The 17,129-nt window shown below is 37.0% G+C and overlaps 1 protein-coding gene across 1 annotated transcript in view; it reads right to left on the minus strand.

The window, feature by feature from the left end:
* The window catches only part of LOC150091578 (DNA mismatch repair protein Msh3-like), a 274,897-nt gene that overhangs the window by 46,129 nt on the left and 211,639 nt on the right, over positions 1-17,129 (minus strand). Inside the window, exon 18 of the mRNA XM_090369011.1 lies at positions 6,203-6,314. Coding sequence (XP_090225137.1) covers positions 6,203-6,314 — 112 coding nt within the window. The remainder of the gene's footprint in view (positions 1-6,202; positions 6,315-17,129) is intronic.

Consider the following 17,129-nt stretch of genomic DNA (forward strand, 5'->3'; position numbering starts at 1 on the left):
AATCCCACATCCGGAAACTGAGTTGAAATGTCCCACAATCAGCCAAACGAATTCTTTCTCCATAAAATTTATATGGCAATCTGGTGGAGGAGAAAATTATAATGAAAAAGCATACTTCTGGAACACAGCACCGATAAATCCGGTGTTGTCATCTATGTTTATATAGATGACAACACCGGATTTGTTGTTATCTATGTTTCAGTTGTTAAACATCAGTTGTTATCTATGTTTATAACGATTAGCCGAGACAGTAATACAGATAAAATTTTGGTTTCTGAGCTTGCTCAAATATTAGCATTAGTTGAGGCATATGATGCAAGAAAGCAAGCCCATACAGCATCAGGCCAACCAGGCTAGCCGGGTGGGTAACATGCCTGCCTGGCAATCCAAAAGTTGTGGAATAGAATCCTGCCTCGGATCAGAGTAGAAAATACAAGAACCTTGGGAAGTGCAATATGGCCACAGAAGCTGATGCGCCAACAACTAACAAAAAAAATAATACAGCATCAGCCAAAAAAAAAAAAAAAAAAAAAACCTTCCCATTTCAACCCATCTGTTCTCTCCAAATGTTTGTTCAGTTCAGCCTTACATAAGCTTATATAAGCTGTCAACTTCCACAACAGATGGAAGTCTGTCCCAGCAATCAACTACCTGCTGGCTAAAGGCAAACTTCTGCACATCTATTCTACAACTGTCCTTCCTCAATTTGAATCTATGCCCCCCACCTCAGGTTTGTAATCTGAGCAAGCAGAAGAATCCCATCAGCACTGAGCCTGCGCATGTGATTCAAGGCCTTATACACCTCAATCGGATCACCTTGTAGGTGCCTAGTCTCCAAATGCTGCAACTTGCAAAACTTAAGCCTTTCTTGGTAAGAGCATTCTTTGTTCCTCTCATCAATCTTGTTGCCCTTCTTTGGAATCATTCTAGCAATTCTACATCCTTCCTAAAATGAGGCCTCGAGACTTGTACACAGTACTCAATGTGTGGCCTGACCATTGCCTTATACAAAGGGATAATTCACTTCCTTGTCTCTGCTAGCAAAATTCTTGTATATCATTGACAAGACTCCACGACCTGCTCTGGCAGCCTGTCTGCACTACTCAGAGAACTTCATATCTGACTGCACAATTACCCCCAGGTCTTTTTCATTCTCCACTTCCCTGAGTGTAGTACCACACAGTTGGCACGTTTATCTTAGGTTACTGCTATCCATATGCAGTACTTTGCATTTATCAATATTAAACTTCATTTGCCACTTCTCAGCCCATCTTTAAGTATTAAGAATGTAACAAAAAAAATAAATAAATAAAAAAAAAAATGATAATAGGAATTAGTAAGTGAATTTAGAATGGTTTTCAGGGTTTAGCCTACTTCTAAAAGAACAATGACTCAAACACAAAATCCTGAGATTAAAATTTGCATTTTGTTAAACTCCTAAACATACAGCTTATAATAAATGAATAAACCATTTAAAATGAAACTGTATGATAACACTGCCTTCTCCACATAAATTTGTCTAAGCACCTCTGCACCACTTCTTTCCGAGTCTTTAAACAAAGCCTGAACCATACGGCTAATACTAAAGATTATTAGTATGGTGCATGGAAGCCTGAGGCTTTTGCTGCACCAGCCAAAAATAAAATAAAATAAGATAAAAGTAATAAATAAATAATAAACAGAAACTATATTTTTGGTAAATTGCTTATTTCTCTATAACCCCACTACACTTATCCAGAATGGTTGTATTTATGGATGTTTTTCAAAATGTTCAGGAAAAGCTTTAACATCTGTTTTTAACATGCATATTTAGGTGGGTAGTTTTTTTTTTTTTTTTTTCTACATCAATTACTCCCATCACAGTATGATGGAGGTTCAGAGGATACAACAGTTTGTATAGTTTACTGCCATGTCCTAAACCTTTTTTGAAACCTGTTTCCTAACTCACAAGATGATGTTGGTTGCTCATCTTTTCTTGGTTGTCCAGGGTCTCCTCTTCCTATAGGTAACCTAGAACTTATCTTGGAAGTCGCTTTTTATTTTTATTTAGTTTATTAATATTCACTGGCAGTCAGATCTATGGAGTGAGTTTCTTCATGAAATTTTGAAAATTCATAAAAATGAAAACTTTATACATAATGCTTTTAAATACAGTAAGTGCCCATTACAGTGATCACTGGTTATTAGAATCAGCTGCTTTAGAGAATCAAATTTCAAAGAACCGATTCAAATCAATAAAATGCACTACACTTTCATCATTTATTAGAATCACATCTTCGGTTATAAGTATCAATTTTGAACACTTCTGTGATATTTTTCTGAAGCACATTTCTGGAAGACATTTCTAGAGGTCCACAACCATAAAACAATAAAAGCAATTTGCAGTTTTCAGTTTATTGGGTGTTTTGTTTGTACAATCTGATATAAAAGGGTAGTTACTACAGCTTTAACAGAAGAAGAAATTGCCCAGTCTGTTACTGATAATTTCACCAAGGAGGAGGAAAATTAGGATTAGAGGAGGATTAGTGAAAAATTATGGTCAAAAATCGAAATCAGAATTCTTTAAAATATTCATTATAAAATTAAAAAAGAAAAAAAGTAAAAATTCACAAACGTCCATTGCCACTTCTTTTTTGATGTAATACAATCAAAATCTATTTGTCTTGATTCAAATTCATCAAATTTTGGATCAGAATTCAAGAGAATTCCTGCTTTTTTTTAAGTCAAAATGGACAACACTGGCTAGGAGACATACTCCTCCTCTCCATTAAAAGCTATTTCATGCATCTATTATAAACTGTCTACTATTACTTGGAAATACAGATATGAAATGATAGCACTTACTGAAAAGTAAGTGCTATCATTCACATGTATTCTCTAGGATCCATACAAGAAAACTACATGAATGCTCTGGAAAAGGGCTAATAATTTCTCCTGTCTCTAACAGAATCTGAACTCGGACCTCTCCAATAAATGACCATTGCACAGTTCACAATGTACTTGTATTTGGGTTAACATTCTGATTTTGAAAATACTGTATACAACTATTTCTTTATTACTTTTATAAATTTTGACTACTGAATAATATATGTTTTATGTATTATAAATATTTTATACACTTTGTTATAATGAAAGCAGGATTTTAAAGCAGGATTCTTAATAATATATGAAGAACAGCAGAAACTAATACTTACTAAAGTTCACACAGTAACATAAATGCTGTTGATAGCTGGTGCCCCTAGCAATACCATAATGCTATATCACTGTTGAAATCTTTATCAATCCTTTATAAGATAAAGACTATGGTGATTACAAAACAAAGAATTTGGCATGATGGTGGAGCTGTAATTGAATGAAGCAATCACCAAAAGTTCTAAGCACCAAAACAAAATTTTTAGGTACCATGGTGACCTGACATGGTGACAAGATGTATCAAGCCCAATTTGAGTAACAGTAATTATACAGTGAAACTTCTCCTAATGGACACCTCTCTCTAACGGACATCTCTCTACAACGAACATTTTCAAATTCCCCAACTCTCCTCTATTGGTTTTAACGTGTTTTCAGCTTGTCTAGCAGACATTCTCTGTAATGGACGCGTACAGGCAATCTGCACTGTTTCATTTAGATTAGCACTTAATTTGATCTCCCCATAATGGACAGCAGTAAGCTCACGGCACTTTTTCTAGGAACTTTTCTTCCACGTATTGCCTCAATCATGTGTTTATTTTCTATTTCTGATCCTCTGAATTTTATCAAGGTTTACATCGCGGTTCTAAACCCTTTTTCAAGAATTTTAAGGCACGTGTAAAACTACTGATGAATTCGGTGTGTACGGGGGGGGATTTGGTCAGCCTTTCGTCTTTTGAGTTTGAGTTTTCAGTTTTGTTCAGTGTCGTGTGAAGTGCACAATGTCTTCTCATAAACATTTAACTTTAAAAGATAAAGTTGAACTCATTAATGCGTATGATCGGCAAAAACATAAGTGTTCACAATCTCGCTGCAAAATTCAAAATTGGGAAGACGCAGGTAAGCGACATCCTAAAGAAAAAAAATTAACTGCTCAAACAATTTTGGCAACACGGAAATGATCAGGTTCAAAAATCATTCCCGAAAACTGTTGGACTTCAAATTGACAATGTTACGTAGAGTGGTTTTGTCGCGCACGTGCTAAAAAAATTCCCATTAATAGGCCTATTATTAGGGAAAAGGCTTTGGAGGTTGCGAAATCTATGGGAGTAAATGAGTTCAAAGCTTCTGTGGGATGGCTAGACAAGTTCAAAGCTCAGCATAAAATTTCTTGGAAAACCGTAAGTGGATCTGTTGATACTTAGGTTTTAACAGAGTGGACAGTCAAATTGGAAGATTTATGTCGTGATTTTGAAACTAAGGATATTTACAACTGTGACAAAACAGGGTTGTTTTTTAAAGCTCTTCCTGAAAAAACAATGAGTCTAAAAAACGAAAAGTGCCAGGGCGGAAAAATTTCTAAGGAACACTTGACTGTACTATTGTGTACAAATATGCTGGGAGACTTTGAACAACCTCTTGTTATAGGAAAACCACAAAATCCTCGTTGTTTCAAGGGCATAAAGTTGAATCTTTTGAATGTTGACTGGAAGTCTAATAAAAAAGCGTGGATGACACGAGATATCATGAGCGAATGGATAAGTCGCTTTAACCAAAACATGATTCGTCAAAACAGAAAAATTATTCTTTTCATGGATAATGCTGCATCTCACCCACACATTGAATTGTCCAACATTCAAATCGTTTTTCTGCTACCAAATACAACTGCAGAGTGTCAGCCCTTGGATCAAGGGATAATAAAAAAATTTTAAACTTCACTACAGAAAACGTGTTTTAAGACATCTCATTGCAAACATAAACGATGTAACATGTGCGAGTGACCTTGCAAAGAAACTCAGCATCCTAGAAGCGATTCAATGGATTTCCTCTTCAGTAAACGCAATTAGAAAACAAACTGTCATGAACTGTTTTGTAAAGTCTGGCTTCTCAAATGCAAAAATTGAAGTTGTGAACAGCAATGTGGAGCAACAAGAAGAACAAGAACTTCAACATCTATTGATAATGTACAATACTTCAGCTACAAGTGACCCTGGCTACAAAGATATAGACTCAAACCTCACTACAGAAGATGGTGCTCTAGATATCAACGACATTATCATCGATATTGTTCAAGAAGTTCCTCATGAGGATGAAGAAATGGAAGGAGGTCATTCTGTTGAAGAACATATTAACGACGAACCACTGATGAAAACAGAAGAAGCGCTCATACAAATCAATCGTTTAAAAATTTTTTTCGCCGCTGGAGAAGATACTGAAGGACTTTCAATGGTTTCTTCACTCCAAACAAATGTTGAAAACAAAATTATCAGCCGGAAGAAGGGGCAGAAGAAAATAAGTGATTACTGTATGTATTTTTCTTAAGATAAAGTCATAATATGCATAGCACAATTGTATGTATATTATTTACAAAAATATTGTGCAAAATCTGTATATAATTTAATTTTACATTAAACGTTTGACAATTTTTCTTTATCTCTTGTGTATGTAATTGTATATTATTTACAAAAATATCGTTCAAAATCTGTATATATTTTAATTTAATTTTTCTTTCTTTCTTTTTTTTTTCCTCCCTCAGACTTCTTGTTAGCGGACACCTCTCTAACAGACAAATTCTCGTTCCCCATGGCTGTCCGTTAAAGGGAAGTTTCAATGTATATAACTTATCATTTAGGAAGAAACAAACTAACTTAAGGTGAAGAAGGAAAAAAAACTTAAAAATTAGTGGTAACCTTATAATCCAACAAAACTAAACTTTTCTCAGCAGTACAGACAGGCCACTGTCTGAACAATGCATACATCCTACTGAAATATGCAGGAACTTTGCCAGTAGAGGTAATCGTTATTCTGCATAAAGCAGTGGTTGGACCACATCACAAGTACTGTAAGCATCCTTCTTGTGTGCTTACAAGTACTGTAAGCACACAAGGATGCACATCTGCTGAAAATAATACAAAGCACAATACAATATCTGATGAAAAGATAATACTAAAAAAAAATTCGAATATTTTATTTTGAAAACATAAATATTTAATTCTGTATTAATTATATTTTAGGGGTAACTTAGTTTAAAAGTAAAAAAAAAAAAAAAAACCATTCTAATGGATAAACTTACCCAACCTGTTAATGAGAAATGTCATGTGATTATTGATAATATTACTGGGATACAATCTCTGCAGTTCTGTTACTGGCGGATAGTGGGTTACAAATAATATCAGACATTTCACCTAAAACAATGCAAATAATAAATTGCAATTAATCGATAAACACTAATTTTCATAAACTGTTAAACTGTTTGGTTAACTATACATTTACTTTGTTAATATATAAAATTTACATTGCTTATCATTCTCTCTCTCTCTCTCTCTCTCTCTCTCTCTCTCTCTTTTTTACTAATATACTGCTTGACAAAATTAACAGAACACGTAGAAAACGTGTAACTCGTGCAGCTTGCAATGAAACAGGAAAAAATCTGGTATGATGGTATACCATAGAATAACGATGAAATGAGGAGATAGCAAGAAATTTCGGACAGGTATAAGGGACATTTATAGGGGTTGTATAAGAATTACCAAAAACATCACATAACAGAAGGTGATAAAAGATGCTCAAAAATATAGTCACATGACATCAGTACGATGTATGATCCTTCCAATGGCTAAATATGCCTGACAGCAGTGAACCATGCTCGATATAAGGGTGTCTATAAGATCCTGTGGCAACAAATCCCATTCTTCCGCCAGCACAGACCATAGCTCACCAAGTGACCAAGGAGTTGGCTGTCAGCATACAATGTGATGCCCAAGGGCATCCCACACATGTTCAATTGGATTTTAGTGTGGTGATCATGCTGGCCACAGCAGTTGTTGGATATCTTCAGTTTCAAAATATTCCTTCACCAATTGAGCTCTATATGCAGTGCAGTTGTCGTGCACGAAAAGAAAATCTAGGCCATCGCACCCATAAAAAGTTGCACATAGGGTTCAAGGATCTGTTCTTGATACCTCTGTGCAGTTATGGTACCCCTATCAAAAACAGAAAGAGGGGTGCGGCCGTTAATCATCATTCCGCCCCATCCAAAAATACCCCTTTCACCGGAAGTGTTTCTTTACCTTTGATGTTGGAGGAATGGTACCACGTTCCTCATTGTCTCCAGATGAAATAACATCTAGAATCTGTTTGTAGGTTAAAATAGGACTGATCAGAGAACAGAACTGTATCCCATTTGCCAGGGCTCCAAATCACATGTTCATGACACCAGTTTCGACGAGCTCTGCAGTGGTTTGGGGTTAATGACAAACCACTGGTTTCCTTGTGTAGAGTCCACTTGAATTGAACCTTCTTAACACAATCCAGTTGGAAATGTTTTCACTTGTAGCCACAGCAACCTCAAGAGACAGTCGATGACAGGACATCGTAGGTCCCATCTTGCTGTTAGAGCCAGATAGCAGTCTGTTCTGGTTGACATAGCCCTTGGGTGACTTTGGCCAGCTTGTGTAATGGTTCCTGTCTCCTAAAACTGCTTACATAGCACCAAGACAACATGTGTGACACATTAAGCCAACATGCCAACTCCACCTGTAACTGCCTAGCTTCAAGTCGTCCAATGGCCTGCCATCTCAAAGAATCATCTAAATGATGATCACTTGCCATCCTGAGTACTGGAGATATGACTATCCCACTGAGGAAACCAAAAACGGGAATGAAGTGATGTGGTTGCAACTTGCACTTTTATAGGCATGAATAATTTGCATAAAGTGAAGCTCTGTAATGTGGTAGATCAGTTGCGATCGGATATTTGGAATTTGCATGCCAGGATGCCTATTATATCAATTCGCCTTCGACGACACTGTTCACAATAAAATATTCATGAAAAACATTTTGTCCTGTTAATTTTGTCAAGCAGTGTAATAACTTACTGGCCACAATACCCCTGAACTAGTCAGTTGTGCATCCCAACAGTTGAAATCATGTCTAATTTTCTTCAGTAACCTATTGTATCACGTCTATGAATGGCCTCACTTTTCTGTTTCTATCATATGTGCTAAAATTTCATGAGTTATCAATGGAACACAATCATTTCAATATTTTATATTTTCCTATTATGTACCTTCTTTCATCTCTTTCTTGATGGTAAAGTGGCTTGTCATTCATTTAAAAAAAAAAAAAAATAGGTTTGATTCTTGTTAAGGACTGAAGGAAATCTCTATAAAAGCTTTTACTATGAACTATAATTACCAAACCCTAGGTAGATTTCTTCCTTCCAAGAAATATGCATTTTTCTTCTCTGTACATGCAATTTATAGATACAAAATACTGATTCCTATGACTTTAGCTGCCTTGATGCTTACCTAAAACAACTTAACTCAAACCTAATATAAATCCACATTCTATAACCTTCCACTTTGAGGCTGCAAAATGATAAATATACAATACAGAGTCTCAAATCTAGCAACCTTGAGATTCTGACATTTTCATCCTTGGATAACAGCTATATATTTAGAACAGAAATAAAGTCAATAATATATAGGCTCATAAAATGATGCAAGGAAGTGAGCCTTTTCTGCATCGGCCAAAAAAAGTAACCATCCAATTCTGATTTGGACTGTACAAAACTTTGTTTCAGATACCATGGGAAATGACTTATTTCAGTAACTACTGTACTCTTACTGCCAGTAAATGTTACAAGTTCCTGGAAAATTGGCAAATCTTTAGCTTGTAGAACTAATCCTTTCTGAAAGTATATTCTGGAGTGGCTATGCTTGATGCATACCATTTATGCTAGTTTGCCATATAAATGTCCAGAGCTTTAAGAATTTCTTTATGAATTATTTTTCATTCATGAGGGGGACTAAGGATATTAAACATATATGACCTGACCATCTGTTGGATAAATACAGAACTAAAGCTGAAAAAATGCTGCAAGTTAGGTTAGAATGCATATATAGCTGTGTATGAGGTTATTACCGTGTTGGCCAAGATACTTGCAGCTCCGGCAAATGGTAAGTTTTTATATATATTTAGTCATTTTATTGACTGAATTGTTATACTAAATTATTTTCTATAAGTAGCTTTATAGTCCTAGTCAAGTTTCTTGGTTTATTTTAATTCAAATAGCGATTATTTTGAAAGTTAATACTTAGTGTCCATAGATCTGACCATTCGTAACTTGCTGCCATTGTTATACGATATAGAATAGTGTAACATAAATCCCGAACTTCATAGCCTAAGGTTTAAAGCAAAACTAAATAGCGAAATATATAGCACTGTATTAGAAATCTGTTAGATTAGTATAGTATTATCAATTAATCAGTAAAATTTATTAATCTTATTAAATTTCATTGTTAATTAAATTATACTTAAACAGAATCATAACCTAGACTAGAGCAGCAAAGCAATGAGCACAGGGTAGTGGTAGTACTGTGGATTGCGGGAGAACCGAAGGGGATAATTCTCCAATGCATCAGTCTAAAAAAATGTGTGAAATGTGAAATGTTTGCAGACCTGTCTAGAACAGGATATGATCTAGCCAAGGAGGATGTCTTTTTGTGTGCTAGGTGCAGAGACTGTGAAGAAATTAGGTGCCAACTCAGCATTCTGATGGGCGTCTATGAGAGTTTGAGGTGGAGGTAGATTTCCTCGAAGAAATTAATATTAGAGGCCCTTTCGCTGTACATCAGGCAACACAGCAGCAATCATCAAGGCAGAATGTGCTGGACTCACAGGAAGTAGTTATTGTTGGTGACTCGATTGTCAGGGAGACTGGGAATACATTATGCAAAAAGGATAGGTGGAACAAGACCAGGGTATGTCTGCTATGAGAGAAAGTTGATGACGTTATAGGGCAGATATCATCTTTTAAGGACACAAAAGGTGATGTTGTACACATTGGCACTAATGACTTTAAGAGTAAAAGATCTGGAGATTTACTTAACAAGTACAGGTCAATGCTGAAAAAAAGTTGCGAGTTAGGGTTAAATTAGAAAGTGTCTGCAATTCTGTCCAGACACAATAGGAGGGAGTATATGATGATGAGCCTTGTCAATCAATTCAGCCCTAGAGGGATTGTGCAAGGCTCACAGGGTAGAATTTTTTTCAGTGTAGTATTTGCTTGCTAACAGGAGAAACTGCTTCTACAAAGATGGGATACACTTAAAATATAAAGGGTGCATGATATTTGCTGATGCTGTCGAGGCGGTGTTAGGTGGGTCGGAAAACTGCTAGCTTGGGGGGATTCACAGACTAAAAGATTAATAGTAGCTGCAGGCAGAAGCGAAAGTGATTCTTGCACTGCTTCTATTGTAATGAGCAACAGCCTAGAGAGCATGTTGCTGGGGATTTCAAGAGCTGCTGGAAGTCATCATGGAACAAATAAATACATGGGTTGTGTTAGGGTAACTAAGAGTAAGAATATGCATATATACTTGCATGTACACCAATGCTAGAAGTACAGTAAATAAATTTGATGAATTTGAAGTGCTGATGAAGGCATCAAAGGAGGCAGATATTGTTGGGATATCAGAGACTTATATCTGGTGTCACATAGATACAAACAGTACAGAATTGGAATTTGGGGAGTACAATGTGTACAGAAAGGATAGACAGAATAGGAAGAGAGGAGAGGTTATACTGTTAGTTAAGAAACACATAAAATCTAAGGAAGTGCATCCAGTTGACATGGTGGACAGTGCATAGTTTGTTTGGTGTGACATAAACACTGGGAAAGGGAGAATGAGAGTAGGAGTGTGTTATAGGCCTAATGACTCTGATGAGTACAATGAACAGTTGTACAGAAAAATAGAGTGAGCCAGTAAATTTGAATGTCTTGTAATGGGGATTTTAACTTTCCAGATATTAAGTGGAACTTGTGGATTAGTTACTCGCATGCTAGCAAGACTTGTGGATTTATTGGAGGATTGTTTTCTACAGCAACATGTACAAGGGGCAACCAGAGGAAATAATACTCTTGATCTGATTATCAGCAGTAATTATTCATGCATAAAGAATTTGCAGATAAAGGAACCATTAGGTAACAGTGATCACAGTATACTGATGTGGGATTTACTTAAAGATGTAACTACCATTAAGAGTAAAGTGAACGGTTTTTGTTTTTGAGTGGTCTCAGACAGTTTTTAAATTCTATACGGTGAGATCAACTGATGATGTTACCAACGGTGAATTCTAAATGGGAAGCATTCAGGGACTTAATCTTGGAGGCTACTAGGCTTTTCACACCAACTAAGAAATACTGTTCAAGAATCAGGCCTAAATATCAGATGAATTAACAAGGCTTGTGGCAGAGAAGAAAAATACATGGGATGCATATAAATTATCAGATGACACAGAAGCCTACGGCAGATATAAGCTAGTCTGTAATCAAGTCACAAAGGAGGTTAGACAGATTACGAGAAATCTTTGGCAAAGGATGGAAAGAAAAAACAGCAAAGAGTTGTTTACTTATGTAAATTCTAGAAAGAAGGGGATGAATCAGATTGGTCCACTTAACATAGATGGTTCGACTATTGATGACCCTGCTCAAGTAGCTGATAAATTGAATGAGTATTTTTCATCTACATTCAACCATGAGGAGTTATTCAAGGAGGGGAATGCCAGAAGCTTATCAAACTCTAACAGGAAGCTAAGTGATTTTGTAATACGTGAGAGCAAAGTGGAGGAGGAATTGTTGAAGTTAAACATAAAAATGGCACCTGGGCAGATGGAATCTATCCAGTTATATTGAAGGAGGCAGCAAGGGAAGTAAGCAAACCCTTAGCTGTAATCATGGGAGCATAATTAGAGTCAGAGGAGGTACCTATGGACTGGAGATGTGCAAATGTATCCCCAATTCACAAAGGAGGTGCAAAGGGAGACACAAATAATTATAGACCTGTTAGTTTAACGTGTTCTGGGGGAAATAATAATGGAGTCACTGGTTAAAGAGGTGATACAGGATCACTTAGACAAGACTGCAGTAATAGTTCAGATACAGCATGGGTCTGTTAAGGGGAAGTCTTGTCTGACCAATTTGACTGGATACTAACAATGTGGTCACAAAGGAACTGGATGCAAAAAATAATTTTTGCATCCAGTGCAGGGGGGGGGCTGCCAGAGCAGGTCATGGAGTTTTGTCAATGATATATAGGAATTTTGCTAGCATAGACATGGAGGAGACAAAGAGGCAATATTCAGGGCACACCTTGAGTATTGCATACAGGTCTGGAGGCCTCATTTTAGGAAGGATGTAGAGTTGCTAGAACGAGTACAGAGACGGGAATCATTGGTGAGAGGAACAAAGGGGTCACTTACAAAGAAAGTGCTTAAGTTCTGCAAGTTGCAGCATCTGGATAATAGGCACCTGTGAGGTGAATAAGGCCTTGAATGGTTCGAGCAGGCCCAATGCTGACAGGATACTCCCACTTGCTCAGATTAAGAACCTGAGTGTACATAGATTCAAATAAAGGAAAGATAGTTGTAGAATAGATGTGCGGAAGTTTGCATTTAGCCAGTGGGTAGTTGATTGCTGGAACAGACTTCCATCTGTTGTTGTGGAAGTTGATAGCTTAAATAAATTTAAGGCTGAACTAGACAATCATTTGGACTGACCAGATGGGTGAAATGGGAAGGTTTTTTTTTTTTTGTTTTTTTTGGCTGATGCTGTATAAGCTTGCTTTCCTGCATCATATGCCTCAACTAATGCTAATGCTAACGTCTGCAATTCTGCCTAGACATGATAAAATTGATTATGTGCTGATAGCCTTATGGATTAACTCATGACTTGAGGGAATATACATGGCTGTGGGGGGGAAGAATTTTTATTAGCATGGCCTGCATTTGTAGGTAAAAGGAATCTATTTTGTACAGGTGGTATTCATTTCAACAAAGGTGGTGCAAGGATTTTTGCCATTATCATTGATGAGTATACCTTAAGGATTCAGGGAAACTGCTAGTTAGAGGGAGAAGGATAATTTAGATCTGCATCTATCTGATGATATGGGTTAAAGTAATGCTTGCACTCACTTCATGAATTCTTTGTTGCCAGAACACACGATGTTGCAAGATGTTCTGAGGGTGTCAACTTTCAAATGACAGGGAAGATAAAGCTAGGGAAAAAGCAAAGGTTTAACTTCAGAAGAGTGAACTTTCATAGTTTAAGGTGCTATATAGCATCTATAAATTAGACAGATTGCAGAGTGCGGGTATGAATTATGGAATACTTTTTAAGGCAAAAATCACAAAAGCAATGAACACATATATACCATTAAGAAAATATTGCAGGAATAGGATGCCGAAGTGGATGACTGAGGAGCTGAATGGTCAAATTGAGAAAAAAAAGAAAAAAATGGGATAGTTAGGGAGCAACGAAAAGTACTGAAGCTTACAACAGGTATAAGTTGATCTGTAATAGTACCACAAATAAGGTTAGGGAGGCAAAGGCTACATGAGAAAGCATGGGCTAAGAGAGCAAAGAATGGAATCAATAAATTTTTCATGTACGTGAATACAATGAAGAAGAAAGCTAATCAGGTCAAACCCTTGTGCACTGAGTGTGGGAAACTCTTAGATAAACAATCTGATGTTGCAGATGAACTGAATAGGTACTTTGCATTGGTCTTTACTGACAAAAGACGCTTCATGCTGAGAAGAGGCTGTGCAAGTGAGAGTGAGCCATATGAAATTTGTGATTTCATAATTACAGATGGCTATTTATTAGAAAAAAATCTGAGCATAACGGGAAGTAAGACTCCTGAAGTTGATGGCGTATACCCAGTAATTTTGAGGGAGACCACCAGAGAGTGTATTGAACCATTGAGGTTAATTACGAGTCAGAAGAGATTCCTTTGGATTGGAGAAGTGTCAACATATCACCAATATGTAACGGCAGTTCTAGGAGTGAAGTTGGTAACTACAGAACAGTTAATCTGACTTCAGTGATAGGGAAAATCTTAGAGGCAATGATTTAGAGTACAATCCAAGGACATTTATATAAGTAGAGCATTCTGAAGGACATATAATATGGTTGTGTTAGGAGAAAATCATGTTTAACTTAATAGGCTATTTTGACACAGACACTCAAGAGCATTGGATGGAGGGAATAATTTTGACATATTTTATTTGGATTATAGCAAAGCATTTGACTCAGTCCCTCATGAGAAGTTACTGTATGAGCTGGAACAGGCTAGGATTACTAAAAAGAGTCTTAAGATGAACCGCTGATGTGGTTATTCTTCAGATTGGTGTAATGTTAGTTCTGGGGTTCCCAAGGATCAGTTCTTGGACCACTGTTGTTTCTCATTTTCATAAATGATATTGACAAAGGGTTAGAAGGTGTGATGTCAAACTTTGCAGACAACATAAAATTTGGTAGTCGTTAATCATTTTTGAAGTCTGTTCATTATCAACTTCTCTGATCATTTTTTAAGACTATTCCAGTTATCTTCAAGGATGACTTGAACAAACTTCAAAAATAGTCAGAGAAGTGGCAGCTATATTTTAATGCAGCAAAATGCACTTGGAGAATAGCAACCCCAAAATAAATTATACACTTGGTGGGGTTGAATTAAAAACAGTAGAGGAAGAAAGGGATCTGGGAATTACAATATGGGCAGATGTGAAGTTTTCTGAGCAGTGTAAACAGGCAGCAAGGAAAACCCATGGTGTCCTATCAATTTATCAAATGTTTATCCTGTAAAGATAGGGAGGTCATAGTCCTACTGGATAAGGCAATTGTAAGACTACATTTGAAATACTGTGTTCAAGTATAGAGACCTCATCTAAGAAAAGATACTGAGCTTCTTGAAAGGGTCCAAAGATGGGCAACTCACATGGTGAGATCAGCAAAATGATGACCAGACAAAGAAAGGCTCCAATTCGGTGAGCTACAGAGCTTGGCAACCAGGCACCTCAGAGGTTATCTGATTGAGGTTTATACGGGTCTGAGAAGAGTTAGTAAAGTGATTGAAAGTGAATTTTCATTGTTATAAAAAAATTCCAGAACTAGGACCCATAAATTCAAATTACAGGGGAAGAGCTTTAGATTAGATTGTAGGAAGGTTTCTTTTAGCCAGTGAGTAGTTGAGGCAGACAGTTTGAATACCTATTTTTAATTTGAATTTTTTATTTTGGATACCTATGTGAGAAGGGAAGCATATAATTTGCATTTTTCTTATCTACTTTTTTTTTCCAGTGCAGCAAAAGCCTGTGGCTTCCTTGCATTATATGGAAAAAATACTATTTCTATTACTATTCTGCTTGAATAGGTAAAACCTAAGGAAAATATCAAAATCATTTGTAAAAAGTCTTTCTTCATTCTTTGGATTAATAAATTTTCACTTGTTCTGAGTTATAATTAGCATTAGTAGAGGCATATGATGCAAGAAAGCAAGCTTATGCAGCATCAGCCAGAAAAAAAAAAAAAAAAAAAACCTTCCACTTCACCCCTCCATTCGTTCGAAATACCTGTCCAGCTGAGCCTTAAATTTATTTAGGCTATCAACTTCCACAACAAGGGATGGAAGTCTGTTCCACCAACCAACCAACTACCTGCTGGCTAAAGGCAAATTTCTGGACATCTGTCCTACATCTGTCTTTCCTCAATTTGAATTTATGCCCTCTCAGGTGATTATTCTGAGCAAGAGGAAGAATCCCATCAGCATTGAGCATGCTCAAACCATTCAAGGTTTATACACCTCTATCAGATCACCTCGCCGGTGCCTAGTCTCCAGACACTGTAATTTGAAAAACTTAATCCTTTCTTCGTAAGAACAACCCTTTGTTCCATTCACTAACCTTGTTGCCCTTCTCTGTACTCATTCCGGCAGCTCTACATCCTTCTTGAAATGAGGCCTCCAGACCTGTATACAGTACTCAAGGTGTGGCCCTGACCATTGCCTTATACAAGGGAATAATCACCTCCTTATCCCTGCTAGAAATATTCCTGTATATCATTGACAAGACACCATGAGCTGCTCTTGCAGCCCATCTGCACTGCTCAGAGAACTTCATATCTGCCAGCACAATTACCCCAGGTCCTTTTCATTCTCTACCACTGTCAGTGTAGTACCACAGAGTTGATACGTTGCTCTGGGGTTGCTGTTTTCCATATGTAGGACTTTACATTTGTCAATGTTAAACTTCATTTTCCACCTCTCAGCCCATCTGCTCGCCCTTTCCAGATCCTGTTGCAGCAGCATAGCGTCAGTAGTGTCCTTAACAACCCTGCCAACTTTTATATCATCTGCAAACTTGGACATTATACCAGCTTGATATACCATCATCAATATTATTTATAAATACAGAAAACAATAATGGACCCAACACTGATTCCTGAGGGACTCCACTGATAACATTAGTCCACGATGAGCAGTGTCCATTGATTACCACTCTCTGTCTTCTACCCCTCAACCACCCTTTTATCCATAGCAGCAATTTGCCTCCAATGCCACACTGCTCCAATTTGTGCAGTAGTCTTCCATGTGCAACAGTATCAAATGCCTTTCTAAGATCCAAGTATATAATATCAAAGTTATTCCCTGCATTCAGTTCTTTTGTGACTGCATCATAGTATCCAATCAAATTGGTCAGGCAAGACTTCTCCTTAACAAAACTATGCTTTGTCCGAGCTATAACTGAAGTCTTGTCTAGATGATCCTGCAGTGCTTCTTTAACCAGTGCCTCCATTAATTTTCCCGGAACAGAAGTTAAACTCACAGGTCTATAATTACTTGTGTCAGCCTTTGATTCTCCTTTGTGATTTGGGGTCACATTTGCATATCTCCAGTCTATGGGTACCTCCCCTGAGTCCAAGGAAGCTCTCATAATTATGGCTAAGGATTTGCTTACTTCCTTTGCTGCCTCCTTTAATATAACTGGATAGATCCCATCCACCCCAGGTGCCTTTCTTGTGTTTATCTTCAACAATTTCTCCTCCACTTTACTCTCAGTTATTTCAAGATTATCTAGCTTACTGCCAGTGTTGAATACACCTCTGGCATTCCCCTCGCTGAATAACTCCTCATGTTTGAATGTCGATGCAAAATATTCAT

The sequence above is a fragment of the Mastigoproctus giganteus genome, chromosome 1 (genome assembly GCF_048544385.1).
Source record: "Mastigoproctus giganteus isolate SK-2022 chromosome 1, ASM4854438v1, whole genome shotgun sequence".
Taxonomy (NCBI): domain Eukaryota; kingdom Metazoa; phylum Arthropoda; class Arachnida; order Uropygi; family Thelyphonidae; genus Mastigoproctus; species Mastigoproctus giganteus.